Here is a 17424-nt window from a genome sequence, read left to right on the forward strand (position 1 = left end):
TGGGAAAACGGAAGCTAAGGAAAAATAAGTTTTCAAAGTATGCAGGGAAGTGTAAGAAAAAATATATAACCATTATTAAAAAATACACTACAACCAGCAGAAGAGAAAATACATATTGTTGATAACACAGTAAAAGACAAGGGGTACAGGGCTGAAAAATTCTAGCAAAAGGAATGAAAACCAGCAAGAAACAGTTTGAAAAACTAAGGGACAATGAGAGATATGGAAGATAAATAAAAGACAACTCATCCTGCGGTAACTCAGATCAAAGCCACAATGAGACACAACCTCATTACCCGTCAGAATGGCTAAAATTAATGACTCAAGGAAACAACAGGGTGTGGAGAAAGGGGAACACTTTGGCACAGTTGGTGGGAATGCAAACTGGTGTGGCTACTCTGAAAAACAATACAGAGTTTCCTCAAAAAGTTAAAAACAGAACTACCCTATGGCCTGGCAATTGCACTACTAGGTATTTATGCAAAGGATACAAAAATGCTGATTTGAAGGGGCACATGCACCCCAATATTTATAGCAGCACTATCAACAATAGTAGAGTTATGGAAAGAGCCCAAATGTCCACCCATTGATGAATGGATAAAAAAGATATGAGATACACACACACACACACACACACACACACACACACCATGGAATATTAGTGATCAAAAAGAATGAAATCTTGCCATTTGCAACAATGTGGATAGAACTAAACAAAATAAGTCAGTCGGAGAAAGACATATCATATGATTATGATCTTTGTATTAAAATAAAATTCCACCCATATGTGGAATTAAAGAAACAAAACAGGTGAATATAGGGGAAGAGAAGGAAAAGTAAAATAGATAAAAACAGGGAGGCAAAGCATAAGAGACTCTTAAATATAGGAAACAAACTGAGGGTTGCTGGAGGGGTGGTGGGTTGGGGAAGGGGCTAAATGGGCAATAGACATTAAGGAGATCACTTGTATTGAGTACAGGATGCTCTGTAGGATCCATCTGTAGCTGACAGATCAATCAATTCTACTCTTTTTTTTTAATCAATTCTACTCTTGAAAGCAATACTACACTATATGTTAACTAATTTGACTATAATTTTTTTTAAAGATTTTATTCATTTATTTGACAGACAGAGATCACAAGTAGGCAGAGAGGCAGACAGAGAGGGAGGAGGAAGCAGGCTCCCTGCTGAGCAGAGAGCCCGATGCGGGGCTTGATCTCAGGACCCTGAGATCATGACCTGAGCTGAAGGCAGAGGCTTAACCCGCTGAGCCACCCAGGTGCCCCTTGACTATAAATTTTTTAAAAAGAAATGGAACTATGCATAAATGATATCCCTGAAGAAGAAAAATTATTAAAGCAGAAAAAGGAATTCCAAGATGCAATTTAAGAAAGAAAAAAGGCTTGATTTCAGGAGAAGGAGTCAAGATGGCAGAGAAGTAGCAGCTGAGACTACTCAGGTAGCAGGAGATCAGCTAGAGAGCTTATCTAAAGATTGCAAACCCTACAAATCCAACAGCAGATCGAAGAGAAGAAGAACAGCAATTCTAGAAACAGAAAATCAACCACTTTCTGAAAGGTAGGACTGGCGGAGAAGTGAATCCAAAGCGACGGGAAGATAGACCGCGGGGGGAGGGGCTGGCTCCTGGCAAGCGGCAGAGCAACAGAGCACAAAATCGGGACTTTTAAAAGTCTGTTCCGCTGAGGGACATCGCTCCAGAGGCTTAACCGGGCTGAAGCCCACGCGGGGTCAGCATGACCTCAGGTCCCGCAGGGTCACAGAAGGATCGGGGTGTCTGAGTGTCGCAGAGCTCACAGGTATTAGAACAGGGAAGCCAGCTAGAGAGACAGAGCCGAGGAGTGACTCTCAGCTCAGGGTTACCTTGAACCGGTCGCAGGCTCCGTCAGCTCAGAGCGTGGCCGGAGGCCAGGGTGACGGGAGTAACTGGGCGCTGTTCTCTGAGGGCGCACTGAGGAGTGGGGCCCCGGGCTCTCGGCTCCTCTGGGCCAGACACCGGGAGGCCGCCATCTTCGTTCCCGCCCTCCGGACTCTACGGAAAGCGCTCAGGGAACAAAAGCTCCCAAAAGCAAACCTGAGCAGATAACTCAGCCCGGCCCGGGTAAGGGGGGTGCAACTCCACCTGGGGCAAAGACGCTTGAGAATCACTACAACAGGCCCCTCCCCCAGAAGATCAACGGGAAACCCAGCCAGGACCAAGTTCACCTACCAAGGAGTGCAGGTTCAATACCAAGGAGAGCATCGGAATTCCAGAGGAGGAGAAAGCAAAGCACAGAACTCATGGCTTTCTCCCCATGATTCTTTAGCCTTGCAGTTAATTTATTTTTTTTTCTTTTTCGAATTTTTTTCTCTTCTTCTGCTAATTTTTTTAAGTTTTACCCTTTTCTTTTTTAACGTTTTTTAACTAGTTTATCTTATATATATATATTTTTTCCCTTTTTATATTTTTTCTTTATTGGTTTTCTTTTGTTAATTCTTTTTTTTTTTCTGAACCTCTTTTTATCCCCTTTCTCCCCCCTCACGATTTGGGATCTCTTCTGATTTGGTTAAAGCATATTTTCCTGGGGTTGTTGCCACCCTTTTAGTATTTCACTTGCTCCTTCATATACTCTTATCTGGACAAAATGACAAGGCAGAAAAATTCACCACAAAAAAAAGAACAAGAGGCAGTACCAAAGGCTAGGGACCTAATCAATACAGACATTGGTAATATGTCAGATCTAGAGTGCAGAATGACGATTCTCAAGGTTCTAGACGGGCTCGAAAAAGGCATGGAAGATATTAGAGAAACCCTCTCGGGAGATATAAAAGCCCTTTCTGGAGAAATAAAAGAACTAAAATCGAACCAAGTTGAAATCAAAAAAGCTATTAATGAGGTGCAATAAAAAATGGAGGCTCTCACTGCTCGGATAAATGAGGCAGAAGAAAGAATTAGCGATATAGAAGACCAAATGACAGAGAATAAAGAAGCTGAGCAAAAGAGGGACAAACAACTGGAGGTCCAGCAACTGGACCATGAGGGGAGAATTCGAGAGATAAGTGACACCATAAGATGAAACAACATTAGAATAATTGGGATTCTAGAAGAAGAAGAAAGAGGGGAGCAGAAAGTATATTGGAGAGAATTACTGGAGAGAATTTCCCCAATATGGCAAAGGGAACAAGCATCAAAATCCAGGAGGTTCAGAGAACCCACCTCAAGATCAATAAGAATAGGTCCACACCCTGTCACCTAATAGTAAAACTTAACAAGTCTTAGTGACAAAGAGAAAATCCTGAAAGCAGCCCGGGAAAAGAAGTCTGTAACATACAATGGTAAAAATATTAGATTGGCAGCAGACTTATCCACAGAGGCCTGGCAGGCCAGAAAGAGCTGGCATGATATATTCAGAGTACTAAACGAGAAAAACATGCAGCCAAGAATACTATATCCAGCTAGGCTGTCATTAAAAATAGAAGGAGAGATTAAAAGCTTCCAGGACAAACAAAAACTGAAAGAACTTGCAAACACCAAACCAGCTCTACAGGAAATATTGAAAGCGGTCCTCTAAGCAAAGAGAGACCCTAAAAGTAGTAGATCAGAAAAGAACAGAGACAATATGCAATAACAGTCACCTTACAGGCAATACAATGGCACTAAATTCATATCTCTCAATACTTACCCTGAATGTTAATGGGCTAAATGCCCCAATCAAAAGACACAGGGTATCAGAATGGATAAAAAAACAAAACCCATCTATATGTTGCCTACAAGAAATTCATTTTAAACCCGAAGACACCTCCAGACTTAAAGTGAGGGGGTGGAAAAGAATTTACCATGCTAATGGACATCAGAAGAAAGCAGGAGTGGCAATCCTTATATCAGATTAATTAGATTTTAAGCCAAAGACTATAATAAGAGATGAGGAAGGACAATATATCATACTCAAAGGATCTGTCCAACAAGAAGATCTAACAATTTTAAATATCTATGCCCCTAACGTGGGAGCAGCCAACTATATAAACCAATAAATAACAAAATCAAAGAAACACATCAACAATAACACAATAATAGTAGGGGACTTTAACACTCCCCTCACTGAAATGGACAGATCATCCAAGCAAAAGATCAACAAGGAAATAAAGGCCTTAAATGACACACTGGACCAGATGGACATCACAGATCTATTCAGAACATTTCATCCCAAAGCAACAGAATACACATTCTTCTCTAGTGCACATGGAACATTCTCCAGAATAGATCACATCCTGGGTCCTAAATCAGGTCTCAACCGGTATCAAAAGATTGGGATCATTCCCTGTATATTTTCAGACCACAATGCTCTGAAGCTAGAACTCAATCACAAGAGGAAATTTGGAAAGAACCCAAATACATGGAGACTAAACAGCATCCTTCTAAAGAATGAATGGGTCAACCAGGAATTTAAAGAAGAATTGAAAGAATTCATGGAAACAAATGATAATGAAAACACAACTGTTCAAAATCTGTGGGACGCAACAAAGGCAGTCCTGAGAGGAAAATATATAGCGGTACAAGCCTTTCTCAAGAAACAAGAAAGGTCTCAGGTACACAACCTAACCCTACACCTAAAGGAGCTGGAGAAAGAACAAGAAAGAAACCCTAAACCCAGCAGGAGAAGAGAAATCATAAAGATCAGAGCAGAAATCAATGAAATAGAAACAAACAAACAAAAAAAAAAAAAACAATAGAACAAATAAATGAAACTAGGAGCTGGTTCCTTGAAAGAATTAATAAGATTGATAAACTCCTAGCCAGACTTATTAAAAAGAAAAGAGAAAGGACCCAAATAAATAAAATCATGAATGAAAGAGGAGAGATCACAATGAACACCAAAGAAATACAGACAATTATAAGAACATACTATGAGCAACTCTACGCCAACAAATTTGACAATCTGGAAGAAATGGATGCATTCCTAGAGACATATAAACTACCACAACTGAACCAGGAAGAAGTAGAAAGCCTGAACAGACCCATAACCAGTAAGGAGATTGAAACAGTCATCAAAAATCTCCAAACAAACAAAAGCCCAGGGCCAGACGGCTTCCTGGGGGAATTCTACCAAACATTTAAAGAAGAACTAATTCCTATTCTCCTGAAACTGTTCCAAAAAATAGAAATGGAAGGAAAACTTCCACACTCATTTTATGAGGCCAGCATCACCTTGATCCCAAAACCAGACAAGGATCCCATCAAAAAAGAGAACTACAGACCAATATCCTTGATGAACACAGATGCAAAAATTCTCGCCAAAATACTAGCCAATAGGATTCAACAGTACATTAAAAGGATTATTCACCACGACCAAGTGGGATTTATTCCAGGGCTGCAAGGTTGGTTCAACATCTGCAAATCAATCAATGTGATACAACACATTAATAAAAGAAAGAACAAGAACCATGTGATCCTCTCCATAGATGCTGAAAAAGCATTTGACAAAGTACAGCATCCCTTCCTGATCAAAACTCTTCAAAGTGTAGGGATAGACGGCACATACCTCAATATTATCGAAGCCATCTATGAAAAACCCACTGCAAATATCATTCTCAATGGAGAAAAACTGAAAGCTTTTCCGCTAAGGTCAGGAACACGACAGGGATGTCCGTTATCACCACTGCTATTCAACATAGTACTAGAAGTCCTAGCCTCAGCAATCAGACAACAAAGGAAATTAAAGGCATCTGAATCGGCAAAGAAGAAGTCAAACTATCACTCTTTGCAGATGATATGATACTATATGTGGATAACCCAAAAGACTCCACTCCAAAACTGCTAGAACTTGTACAGGAATTCAGTAAAGTGTCAGGATATAAAATCAATGCACAGAAATCAGTTGCATTTCTCTATACCAACAACAAGACAGAAGAAAGAGAAATTAAGGAGTCAATCCCTTTTACAATTGCACCCAAATTAATAAGATACCTAGGAATAAACCTAACCAAAGAGACTAAGAATCTATACACAGAAAACTATAAAGTACTCAAGAAAGAAATTGAGGAAGACACAAAGAAATGGAAAAATGTTCCATGCTCCTGGATTGGAAGAATAAATATTGTGAAAATGTCTATGCTACCTAAAGCAATCTACACATTTAATGCAATTCCGATCAAAGTACCATCCATTTTTTTTCAAAGAAATGGAACAAATAATCCTAAAATTTATATGGAACCAGAAAAGACCTCGAATAGCCAAAGGAATATTGAAAAAGAAAGCCAAAGTTGGTGGCATCACAATCCCGGACTTCAAGCTCTATTACAAAGCTGTCATCATCAAGACAGCATGGTACTGGCACAAAAACAGACACATAGATCAATGGAACAGAATAGAGAGCCCAGAAATAGACCCTCAACTCTATGGTCAACTCATCTTCGACAAAGCAGGAAAGAATGTCCAGTGGAAAAAAGACAGCCTCTTCAATAAATGGTGTTGGGAAAATTGGACAGCCACATGCAGAAAAATGAAATTGGATCATTTCCTTACACCACACACAAAAATAGACTCAAAATGGATGAAGGACCTCAATGTGAGAAAGGAATCCATCAAAATCTGGAGGAGAACACAGGCAGCAACCTCTTCGACCTCAGCCGCAGCAACATCTTCCTAGGAACTTCGCCCAAGGCAAGGGAAGCAAGGGCAAAAATGAACTATTGGGATTTTATCAAGATCAAAAGCTTTTGCACAGCAAAGGAAACAGTTAATAAAACCAAAAGACAACTGACAGAATGGGAGAAGATATTTGCAAATGACATATCAGATAAAGGGCTAGTGTCCAAAATCTATAAAGAACTTAGCAAACTCAACACCCAAAGAACAAATAATCCAATCAAGAAATGGGCAGAGGACATGAACAGACATTTCTGCAAAGACGACATCCAGATGGCCAACAGACACATGAAAAAGTGCTCCATATCACTCGGCATCAGGGAAATACAAATCAAAACCACAATGAGATACCACCTCACACCAGTCAGAATGGCTAAAATTAACAAGTCAGGAAATGACAGATGCTGGCGAGGATGCGGAGAAAGGGGAACCCTCCTACACTGTTGGTGGGAATGCAAGCTGGTGCAACCACTCTGGAAAACAGCATGGAGGTTCCTCAAAATGTTGAAAAACGAACTACCCTATGACCCAGCAATTGCACTGCTGGGTATTTACCCTAAAGATACAAACGTAGTGATCCGAAGGGGCACGTGCACCCGAATGTTTATAGCAGCAATGTCTACAATAGCCAAACTATGGAAAGAACCTAGATGTCCATCAACAGACGAATGGATAAAGAAGATGTGGTATATATACACAATGGAATACTATGCAGCCATCAAAAGAAATGAAATCTTGCCATTTGCGACGACGTGGATGGAACTAGAGGGTATCATGCTTAGCGAAATAAGTCAATCGGAGAAAGACAACTATCATATGATCTCCCTGATATGAGGGAGAGGAGATGCAACATGGGGGGTTAAGGGGGTAGGAGAAGAGTAAATGAAACAAGATGGGATTGGGAGGGAGACAAACCATAAGTGATTCTTAATCTCACAAAACAAACTGAGGGTTGATGGGGGGAGGGGGGTTGGGAGAGGGGGGTTGGGGTTATGGACATTGGGGAGGGTATGTGCTATGGTGAGTGCTGTGAAATGTGTAAACCTGGCGATTCACAGACTTGTACCCCTGTGGATAAAAATATATTATATGTTTAAAAAAAATAAAATTAATTAAAAAAAAGAAAGAAAAAAGGCTTGATTAATAAACTGAAGTGGTAAATAAATTTTCAAGAAACATTTTATATGGAATACAACATTAAGACATTTCATAATAAAGTTATGAAACTTCACAGTTAAAGTATTCTTGAGCATTTAGGGGGAAAAAGTCATCTATAAATTACAAAATAAGGTTTCTCCACTTCAGTATTCAACCCTAAAATACCAAAGACTAGTGCCTACAAAATCCTAAAGAAAAAGAAAAGGGGGAGGGAGGAAGAAAGAAGGAAGGAAGGAAGGGAAGAGGGGAAAGGAGGGCAAGAGGGGGAAAAGGAAAGAAGGAAAGAAAGAAAGGGTCCCAGGGGGAGGGAGATGAGCAAGGGAGGAAGGAAAGGAAGAAGTATGAACAAACTGAAGGAAGGGAGATCCAGAAAAAACTTTACTATATATATATATATATATATATATATATATAATATATATATAATATTTCTATTTTTAAACTTGCAAATATTACTAAAAGATGCAAAGAAGATTTGAATAAATAGAAAGGTAGAAACCATATTTTGGCAAAAAAAAGTCAAAATTAAAATGTACATGGAAGGGATACCCGGATGGCTCAGTTGGTTAAGTATCCTGCCTTCAGCTCAGGTCATGATCCCAGGGTCCTGGGACAGAGTCCCACATCCAGCTCCTTGCTCCATGGGGAGCCTGCTTCTCCCTCTGCCTGCTGTTCCTCCTGCTTGTACTCCAACGGTCTCTCTTGAAAATAAATTAAAAAAAAATTTTTTTAATGTGATGGAATATAGGCATGGAATCAAATGCCAATTAAAATATCATTAGGGGGGCGCCTGAGTGGCTCAGTGAGTTAAAGCCTCTGCCTTCGACTCACGTCATGATCCCGGGGTCCTGGGATCGAGCCCGGCATCAGGCTCTCTGCTTAGCGGGGAACCTGCTTCCTCCTCTCTCTCCTGCCTGCCTCTCTGACTACTTGTGATCTCTGTCTATCAAATTAAAAAAAAAAAAAACATTCAAAGTCTTTGGTAACCTGAAACTTAAAATATCATTAGGGTGTTACCTGGGTGGCACAGTCTGTTAAGTGTGTGCTTTCAGCTCAGGCAATGATCTCAAGGTCCTAGGATAGAGCCCCTAATTGGGCTCCCAGCTCAGGGGGAGTCTGCTTCTCCCTCTCCATCTGCCCCTCCCCTTGCTCATGTGCATTCTCTCTCTCTCTTTCTCTCAAATAAATAAAATCTTAAATATATAGAAATGAAAAGTAATAAAATAAAATGTCAGTAGGGATTTCTTTTCTCAAAAGTGACATACTGATTCTAAAATTAACATAGAATTCATCATACAAGAATATCCAGGCAATTCTGACCAAAAAAAAAAAAAAATAGACAGAGACAAAGACAAAGACTAGCTCTATCAGATATTAATACAGCTACAGAACTTAAAATCACAGGGGATAAATAGACAAACAATACCAGCCAGAAATAACCATCAAAACATGCACTATTTTAAGGTGAATCATGGCTTTAACAGTGATGAAAACAGAATATTCCTTAAGTAGTTTGGGGACACCTGGTGAGCCATCTGGAATTTTTAAAAAATTCCTATCTTACTTCTTACTTTAAATAAATTTCAGATAGTCAAAGGCTCAAATGCTGAAAATAAAACCATAATAATGATAAGCAAAAATTAGTATGGAAGAATTTGCTTTATAATCAGGGGTTGGATAAGATCTTTCTAAGGTAAAAGTCAAAATCTAGGACTCATAAAAGATTTATAATCTATGAAAAGTGTAAATATTTCTGCAGGGACCACTATAAGCAGTGAAATCCAAATAGAGATGAAATACTTATGACACCACAAATGAAGGGTGAGTTCTTCCTGTCCAAAGATTCTATACAAATCCGTAAGAAAAGACAACCCATTAGAAAAATGGACACTGAACATGAAAAAAAAAATTGGCTCATTAACATGAAATTTTCATAACTTGGTTATCCAAAAAGTGATGCAAATTGAAATGAAATGTTTCCATCCAACACAATGACAAAGACCAAAAAGTTTTACACTCAATGGTCACTGTGAGGTTGCCGGACGTAGGTAATCTCTTCACCTTACAGGTGAGAATGTAGATAGCCACCATCTGTAAGTAGAGCAGTTTGATAGCATCCATCAAAATGGGAGATGTGTTCTCTCTTGACTCAACCTCCTCTCAGGAGGATTTATTCTCGACACGCTTGCATGTGAGAAATGACGTGTGTACCTAGATATTCATTGCATCGTTGGCTTTATAATGCTACCCGTCCTCAGCATGTGGCATCTCTCCCCATCTGTGTTTTCTGATTACCTTCAGCATTTCAGTGTTACTTACACCAACGAAGAAACAAAAAAGTGAAGGGCAAAAATCAGCTTTTTGTTTATGGGTCAGTCCCATCTTACAAAGCTTTCTACAAAGTCTCAACCAATGGTGTATCTTATACCCCCAGTGACAAATCATTAGTTGCAAGAAATGCCTGGAATTATGTTTCGTTTTGTTTTGTTTTTAATGGGCAAGAAGAAGACAATGATATCAATTGACAGCTAGCAATATGTCATAGCCCGGACATGTAAAATTTGAGACTTCACATGAGGCTCTCTGGATGGCCAATTACTTGGGGGCAGCGGGGAAGGGAAGATAAGGAGCCCTTGAACCTGCATTTCTTCATGGTAGCAAACTGAGTGGAGTTAGCGGTCGCCACACTCATGGCTGGAGCTCGGACTCCCTGTCTGCCACTCCCCCCACCACCACCCACTGCCGTCGTCCACACAGCTGAGGTCCCACTCATGTGGGCCTTGTTGGCATTTTGGTTAATCTGACATGTTTTTTGTCAGATTTTCAAATTCTGCCTGATCGTTCATTTGTGACTTTCACAACTGCCATGTCAGGAGAGCCATTCAGTGTTCAGGTGTTGCTGCCTAACTTTGCCACCTGTTTTGTTCCTCTGGTGGTTATATTGCATTTATGAAATATGTCCCTGCAGTGTAAGAAAGACCCAAATACAGCTGTGGCAGAAACAAGGTAGTGGTTTTTTCTCTCTCACACAGCAGGCCAAGTGCCAGGACATTGGCACCAGCTCTTCTACTGCTCTAGCGTCCTCGTCACAGTTTCCTACATCAAGTCCAAGATGTTTGCTCCAGCACCTGCAACCACTTCCACATACCAGTCAACTGGAAAGGAAAAACATGTCAAGAGGTCACACCCAATTCCTTAAACAGTTAATATTACCTCTGCTAAATGATCACTAGCCCAGGACACACACATGTTGCCAAAGTGCAAAGAAGTCATGAGAATCTCAACGTCTGCTGGGTGGCCATATGTCCGGCTAAAACACAGTGGCGTTAGTAAGAGAACTAAAGGAAAGAAGCCATTTGACATTGGGGGAAATTAGTACTTTCTAGCATGGGAAATTTTGATTCATCTGTTTGTTTTCTCTATCTCATTCTGAAAGGAATTGAGCTGGATTATAAAATTAAGCAGAGGGGGAAAACTTGACATATAAGGATACCCCACAGCACACATTTTTGTTTCAAGCATTGTCAAAGGTTTAAGCCCGTGCTCCCCCCATGCCAAGAAGAGTAGCTTGAGCTTTACAATCTGTAGATGGGTTTTGGAAATGACCAATGGTTCTGATTTTTGTGATCACTGTTTTGACTGAAGTAGAGACAATATGAAATATTGGTGGGGGTTAGATCAGCTTGCATTCACATCTCAGAATGAATGCCCGTTAGCCATGTGGCCTCTACCAAGTCACTCACCTCTTTAGGCTTTGGTTGTATCATTTGTAAAATGAGGATAACAAGAACAGTTTCAAAAAGGCTCTAAAAACCTATCTGAAAACATCTAAGACCTTTTATAAAGGCAGTGATCCAAGACAGAAGGATACTATGGTATACTATAGAATACCAAAAGAAGTACACCTGATATCTGGGGAGTATTTCTCTTTTTAGGTTTTGCCAATTCTAAATGCAAAAGTGGTAGTTGGGAAGCTGAAAAATAGTGCAGAATTTTAGGTTTCACTGAACTGAAAAAACAAAACTTGCAATAGACTGACCATGAGGAGGAACTCTAGTAAATACCCCTGGCTTTCCCAGAACTAAAATAAGATAAGATAAAATAAAACATATACATTTAGACAAAAGAAAATAACACTTTTAAAATTTGTAGATAAATAACTATATTTTAAAATATTTAGAAAAAAATATTTAGAACACTGGAAAGAATTTAGAAAAAAACTATTTGAATAATATGAAATTTAACAAGTTTCCTAGTTACAGCATCAAAATACAAAGATCAATTGGACTTCTATATCCCAGCAGTAAATGACCAAGAAACCGCATTTTTAAAAAGATTTCGTATATTTATTTGAGAGAAAGAGAGAGAGAGGCAGAGCACAGAGGGAGAGTGGGAGGGAAAACCAGATTCCCTACTGAGCAGGGAGCCAGATGTGGGATTCGACCCAGGACCCTGAGATCATGACCTGAGCCAAAGGCAGACAATCGACTGAGCCACCCCAGGTCCTCCAGGAAACAAAATTTTTGGAAAATGCCTAATACAACAGCACCAAAAAAAAAAAAAAAAATCATCAAATACCTCAAAACAAAAGAAAGATGTATAAGACTGATACACAGAAAACATTGAGAAAGTTTTTAGAAACTTTTGTCACGAACATGACAAATCATGTTCGTGGATGAAAGGATTCCATATTATGGCAATGTCAACTCTCCCAAAACTTATCCATAGATTCAATGCAATCCCAAGCAAAATTTCACCCAGGGTGTGTGTGTGTGTGTGTGTGTGTGCGTGCGCGAACACATGTGTGAAATGCGACAAGCTGATTCTTAACTTTACATGAAAGTTTAATGGCTAGAGAGTAAGCCAAGATAATTTAAAGAACCACAAAGTTGAAGAACTTCTACTACTGGAAGATTATCAGGACATGTCATACATGAAGGTAGTGTGGCAGTAGCATTGATAGAATGAAGTCAAAACACTGACCCCCACACAATTTATGTTGTAAATGACTTTGCACAGCAGTGGGGAAAGGACTGGTGTTTTTTTCTTTTAATGGTGCTGGGTTAATCACACACACATGAAAAAATATATTGACTCCTACTTTATGCATTATAATTGCCGTTTGGTCTACAATCCCAAAGGGGAAAAGGTAAAACAATAAAGCTTCTAGAAGTACGTATAGTAGAATATCAGTGTGACCTTGAGACAGCACATATTTCCTATCAGGACTCCAAAATTCCCTAACCATAAATAAAAAGATGGTGAATTGGACTGCATTAAAATTAGAGATTTCTGTTTATTAAAAATAAAAAATACAAATGGGAAAGTTTAGTCCTGAAGTAGGAGGAGATATGTGAAGTCATGTGACATTAAAATCATTAGTATCCCAAATAAAAAATGCCTACAAATATATCAGTAAAAGATAACTCAATATAAAAAAACAGGCAAGATACTTACAGATATCTTATAAATGAAATAGCCAAGTGGCCAAAAAATGCTATATAAAACTTATTAATCATCACCAAAAAAAGCAAAGAAAATCAAATCCATGAGAATAACTGAAAGGAAAACTGAAAGGGAAAAGACTAACCATGTCAAGTGGCAGAGAGGATATAAAACAACGGAAAGGTTCATAGTTACTGGTGGGAGTGAAAATTGGTACAACCACTTTGGAAACTGTTTGGCGGTAATGATTAAAGGTGAAGATAAACATGTCCATTAGCCAGTAAGTCGTCTGGTAGCTATAAACCAAACCTTAGTGCATACAAACACACACCAAAATTCATACAAGAACACCCATAATAACATTATCATTCATAATAGCCATGAGTTGAAAACAACACACTGTCCAGCATCAACAGAACGGATTTTTTAAAAATGCTGCATTCATAAGACAGAATGTCCTATAAGAGGGTTCAGCAAACTCTTTCTGTAAAGGACCAGACAGTAAATACTTTAAGCTATGGATATGTCTGGCCTCTGTCAAAACTACTCAGCTCTGCAATTGTCGGGTAAAAGCAGGCATGAAAGCTATTATGTAAATAAATGAGAAATGAATAAATAAACTATAAATGAATGATCGCTACAATCAGGAGCCTGGATGAGTGTCACAAAAATGCTCAAGTTGAGCAAAAGAATATTTTAAAAGGGTGGGAGAGGAGATTGGGAAAGGCATGAGGAAGCCTTCTGGAATGCTAGTACTTGTTCTATTTAAGGTCTAAGTGGTAGCTAGACGTATTCACTTTGCAGTCCTTCACCAAGCTGTGCAATTATGATTTGTGCACATTTCTCCACGTAAATATATCTCAATAAAGAGTTTCATTATGTAATAATTATTTGAAAGCTCTAAAGGATATTTCAAAGATAATCTAGAGATGTTTTTCTTTGAAGAAAGCTGTCTAAGCAGCCAGATCAGAGAATGAATTTGCATAATATATTTTGGGGTAACTTTAATTTTACTTTGTGCACAGGGTACTTAGCAAAGGTGGGTGGCCACTTACTGCTCAGAGATGAAATAGAAGTCATGCTTGAGGGTAAGTGTTGAAGTTAAAATGGAATCTGTACGTGTAAGTCTAAGCAAATTCACTATTAGTGATTGAGTTCACAGGTGTGTTCTCCCAGCTGTTTTGCCGGGGATGGGAGGAAAGTGGTGAGGGGGAATCCGTGGAAGGACTAGGTTGGAGGGCATCACTTCTTTTCTTCCTTTCCCCTTCCCTGCTTTCCTTCCTTTCTCTTCTGTTCTCTTCCCTTCCTTTCTGAGTGTGTGTGTGTGTGTGTGTGTGTGTGTGTGTGTGTGCGCGCGCGTGCGCGCTTAAATCCGTCTATGCCTCTCATTATTTGAGACCTAATATCACCCGCAGCCCTCAGGAACTACAGACTTGAAGATTTATTCGCTCATTCATCTATCCAACAAATATTTTTGCAGCATCTACCATGTGACGGCACTATTATGGCTGCAGAGCACACAGCAGTGAACGAGGCAAAGTCCCTTCCCTCTGAGAATTTACATTTTAGGGCATAGCAGTGCACACACGCACCAGGAACGTGTCTCCCTCTTGGCCTCTATTTCCTCCCCAGGATCCGATTTACCAATAGGTGAGGTAGAAAATCGGGTGGCAACCTGCCTGCCTTCCCCTTTCTGATGTGTGTCAGACAGTTTATTTTTCAGAGAAGTTTGAGATTTACAGCAAAACTTAGAGGAAAGTACAGAGATTTCCCATATGCCTGGCCCCCACCCCACACGCCTCCCACGATTTGACATCCCTCCCCGCAGTGGCACGTTTGTTACAACCGAGGAGCCCACATGGACACGTCATTATCTTCCTCCCTCTTCCACTCGCTGGTTCACCCATCCTCCCATTTGTTCAACATCTACTTACTGACCAGCTACCGATGTTCAGCATGACAACTCTGCCTACAAGTCCCTCAGGATTGTGTTCTTCCTTCTCCCCTTCATTTCCTCCTCCTTCTCCTCTCTTCTTGCTGTCCTTGTTTTCCCCCTCTCAATTCCTTTTTTGTTAGGGAGAAAAGAACTACAAGCTTGGTATCTGGATAGAATGGTATTAGCATTTTGGCATTATACATTATCTCAGACATTTTTAAAGAATGTAAGTTATTACACGTTGATTTTTTAAACCACCTTCGTGGTTGTATAACTCTTCCACTTCACATATTCATGCCAAGGACCGTGGGTTTACATCCTCATGTTACTATGTGTGTGTATTTCATTTTATGAGGTGCGTAATTTTTACGTGGTTCTCTGTTGAAGAACGTTGAGACTGATTCCAACTTTGTCATTATTATGAGCACTATTGAACCTCCTCATGAATCTATGTTTTCGCTACTTAGACTGCTCAGCACACAATAGGCGCTCTGTAAATATTTAGTGAGCGTTCCTAGTTTTCTTTATTGCGGTCTGGTGGGGATAAGCAGATAGAGCTTCCTAGATGCTTCTAGTCAAAATAATGAAAATTGGGGGGTTGGAGAAGGAAAGGAGAGACTTTGTGGAAGGTGGTGGTTCTGGCCATGCTTAGAGCTTCTCGACCACGAGAGAGACGACTTGCGCTAAAAGGCCCTTCTTCTCCTACAGCCATTGACCCGAGGCTTCGCGACGAAGACCCTGTGACCAGGGAGTTGGCGGAGATAACCTACACAGTTTTTAAGGAAATAGCCCATAGATTGACTTCCTCCAACCTTAAACAAATCTTCCGAAGAGTATTTAACTCTATCTACACAAAAAAACTGAAGCCTCTTTATAATTATAAGTGGTCCGACAACCCAGCCGGCAGTCCTGTGAGGATTAAGGACACCAAGCATGACAAGGAAGCCCATACGGGTGAGAATTAGGAAACAGTTCAGTAAAGAATGAGATGTTGGTCTGTGGCTCAGAACACATCTCAGAAGAGAAATGATTTTCCTTTTCCTCTTGATAATGAGTCTATACATACATGCTTTTCTGAAGGATGCTAGAAGCCTTTCCTGTCACCTAATTCTCTATTCAAATATCGAAATCCATTGCCTTCCTATGTTTAACAGTGATGGATTAATACAGCTGAAAAATCATATAAGCAAAGTGTTTGATGAGAAGCTCTTGGATTTTTATTTAATCGATAAGCATCTATTGAACACCTTCTAAGTACCAGGCACTATGCTAGGCAGTGGGGACATTTGGATTATATAAACAAGGTTCCTGTTCTCAGGAAGGTCATGGTCTAGTGACACACCCGTGTGCCTATTTCCATCCTTCTGGGACAAAGGCTGTCTAGAGCAGTACTGAAAAAGGAAGAAATGGGACTTGCATGGAAGGAGGAAGGGAAATAGGGAGATGTCATTTCTGAGGCAAGAAGAGTACTGGGGGAAAGCAGGAGACTTTGTCATGGACGCAGGTGGGCAAGGAAAGAATGGGGAGAGCTGAGTCCTGAGGGGAAGATGATGCTGTGCTAATCACTTTAAACTTTCAAAATGAAAACTGGATAACCCACTCGTTAGTAGTGGCCCATTGCCGTCAGGATGCAGTCGAACACTGTCCGGTGTTGGAAAGTCCCCAGTGATCTCGCTTGCTTGAAGTTGCTTGACCTGTGGTTTGGGTTCGTCCCTGTATCTCCCTCCCACCCTGTCCTCCCCCCCTAACATCAGACCCTCCAGTTACAGGAAACGACTTGTAGTTAGCTGAAAGCCCAGATGGTTCAGGTGTTGTGTCTTTGTAATATGTCCACTTGCAGTACATTGATGTTTTCATTTCTCCGGTGTGGGGCAGCAGCTACTGCCGCTGCCTTGGGTCCTCCTCTGACTTAATTCTGTTGACAAAGGACACGAGCTTCTCCTATGAGCTACGCACATCATCAACAGCTTGAATGGTAGAGGCCATAGGAGAGTAACATACTTCCAAGACTGTGGGTTTTCCCCATCCTCTCCCACTCCCATTCTACATGCCCCTTCCCTTCCCAACTGCGTGTCCTGCAAACGTCAAGCTCCAGCATCAATGTGAAGACAACAGCCTTGCTGAGACTACTTAACCTCCAGCTCCTTGCAGTCAAACCCGATTCTGCCGCTCTACCTGAACCCTGACCGATACCTCTGAGATGCATTTTCCAGACCCCTTTGATCAAGTAGGTTCATGTTGC

The 17424-nt window shown here is 40.3% G+C and overlaps 1 protein-coding gene across 5 annotated transcripts in view; it reads left to right on the forward strand.

Moving 5' to 3' along the window:
• MROH9 (maestro heat like repeat family member 9) overlaps positions 1-16511 on the forward strand; it is a 94695-nt gene extending 78184 nt beyond the window's left edge. For 4 of the 5 annotated variants that reach the window (XM_047704334.1, XM_047704336.1, XM_047704335.1 and 1 more), the window contains 2 exons: positions 14272-14334; positions 15891-16511. In XM_047704334.1, coding sequence (XP_047560290.1) covers positions 14272-14334; positions 15891-16147 — 320 coding nt within the window. In that variant the 3' untranslated portion in view covers positions 16148-16511. Of the gene's footprint in view, positions 1-10833; positions 11032-14271; positions 14335-15890 lie in introns of those variants that run through there. The other variant, XM_047704337.1, reaches the window with a different exon arrangement.
• The last annotated feature ends 913 nt before the right edge of the window (positions 16512-17424 follow it).

This window comes from Lutra lutra, chromosome 15 (genome assembly GCF_902655055.1).
Source record: "Lutra lutra chromosome 15, mLutLut1.2, whole genome shotgun sequence".
NCBI classification, from domain to species: Eukaryota; Metazoa; Chordata; class Mammalia; order Carnivora; family Mustelidae; genus Lutra; species Lutra lutra.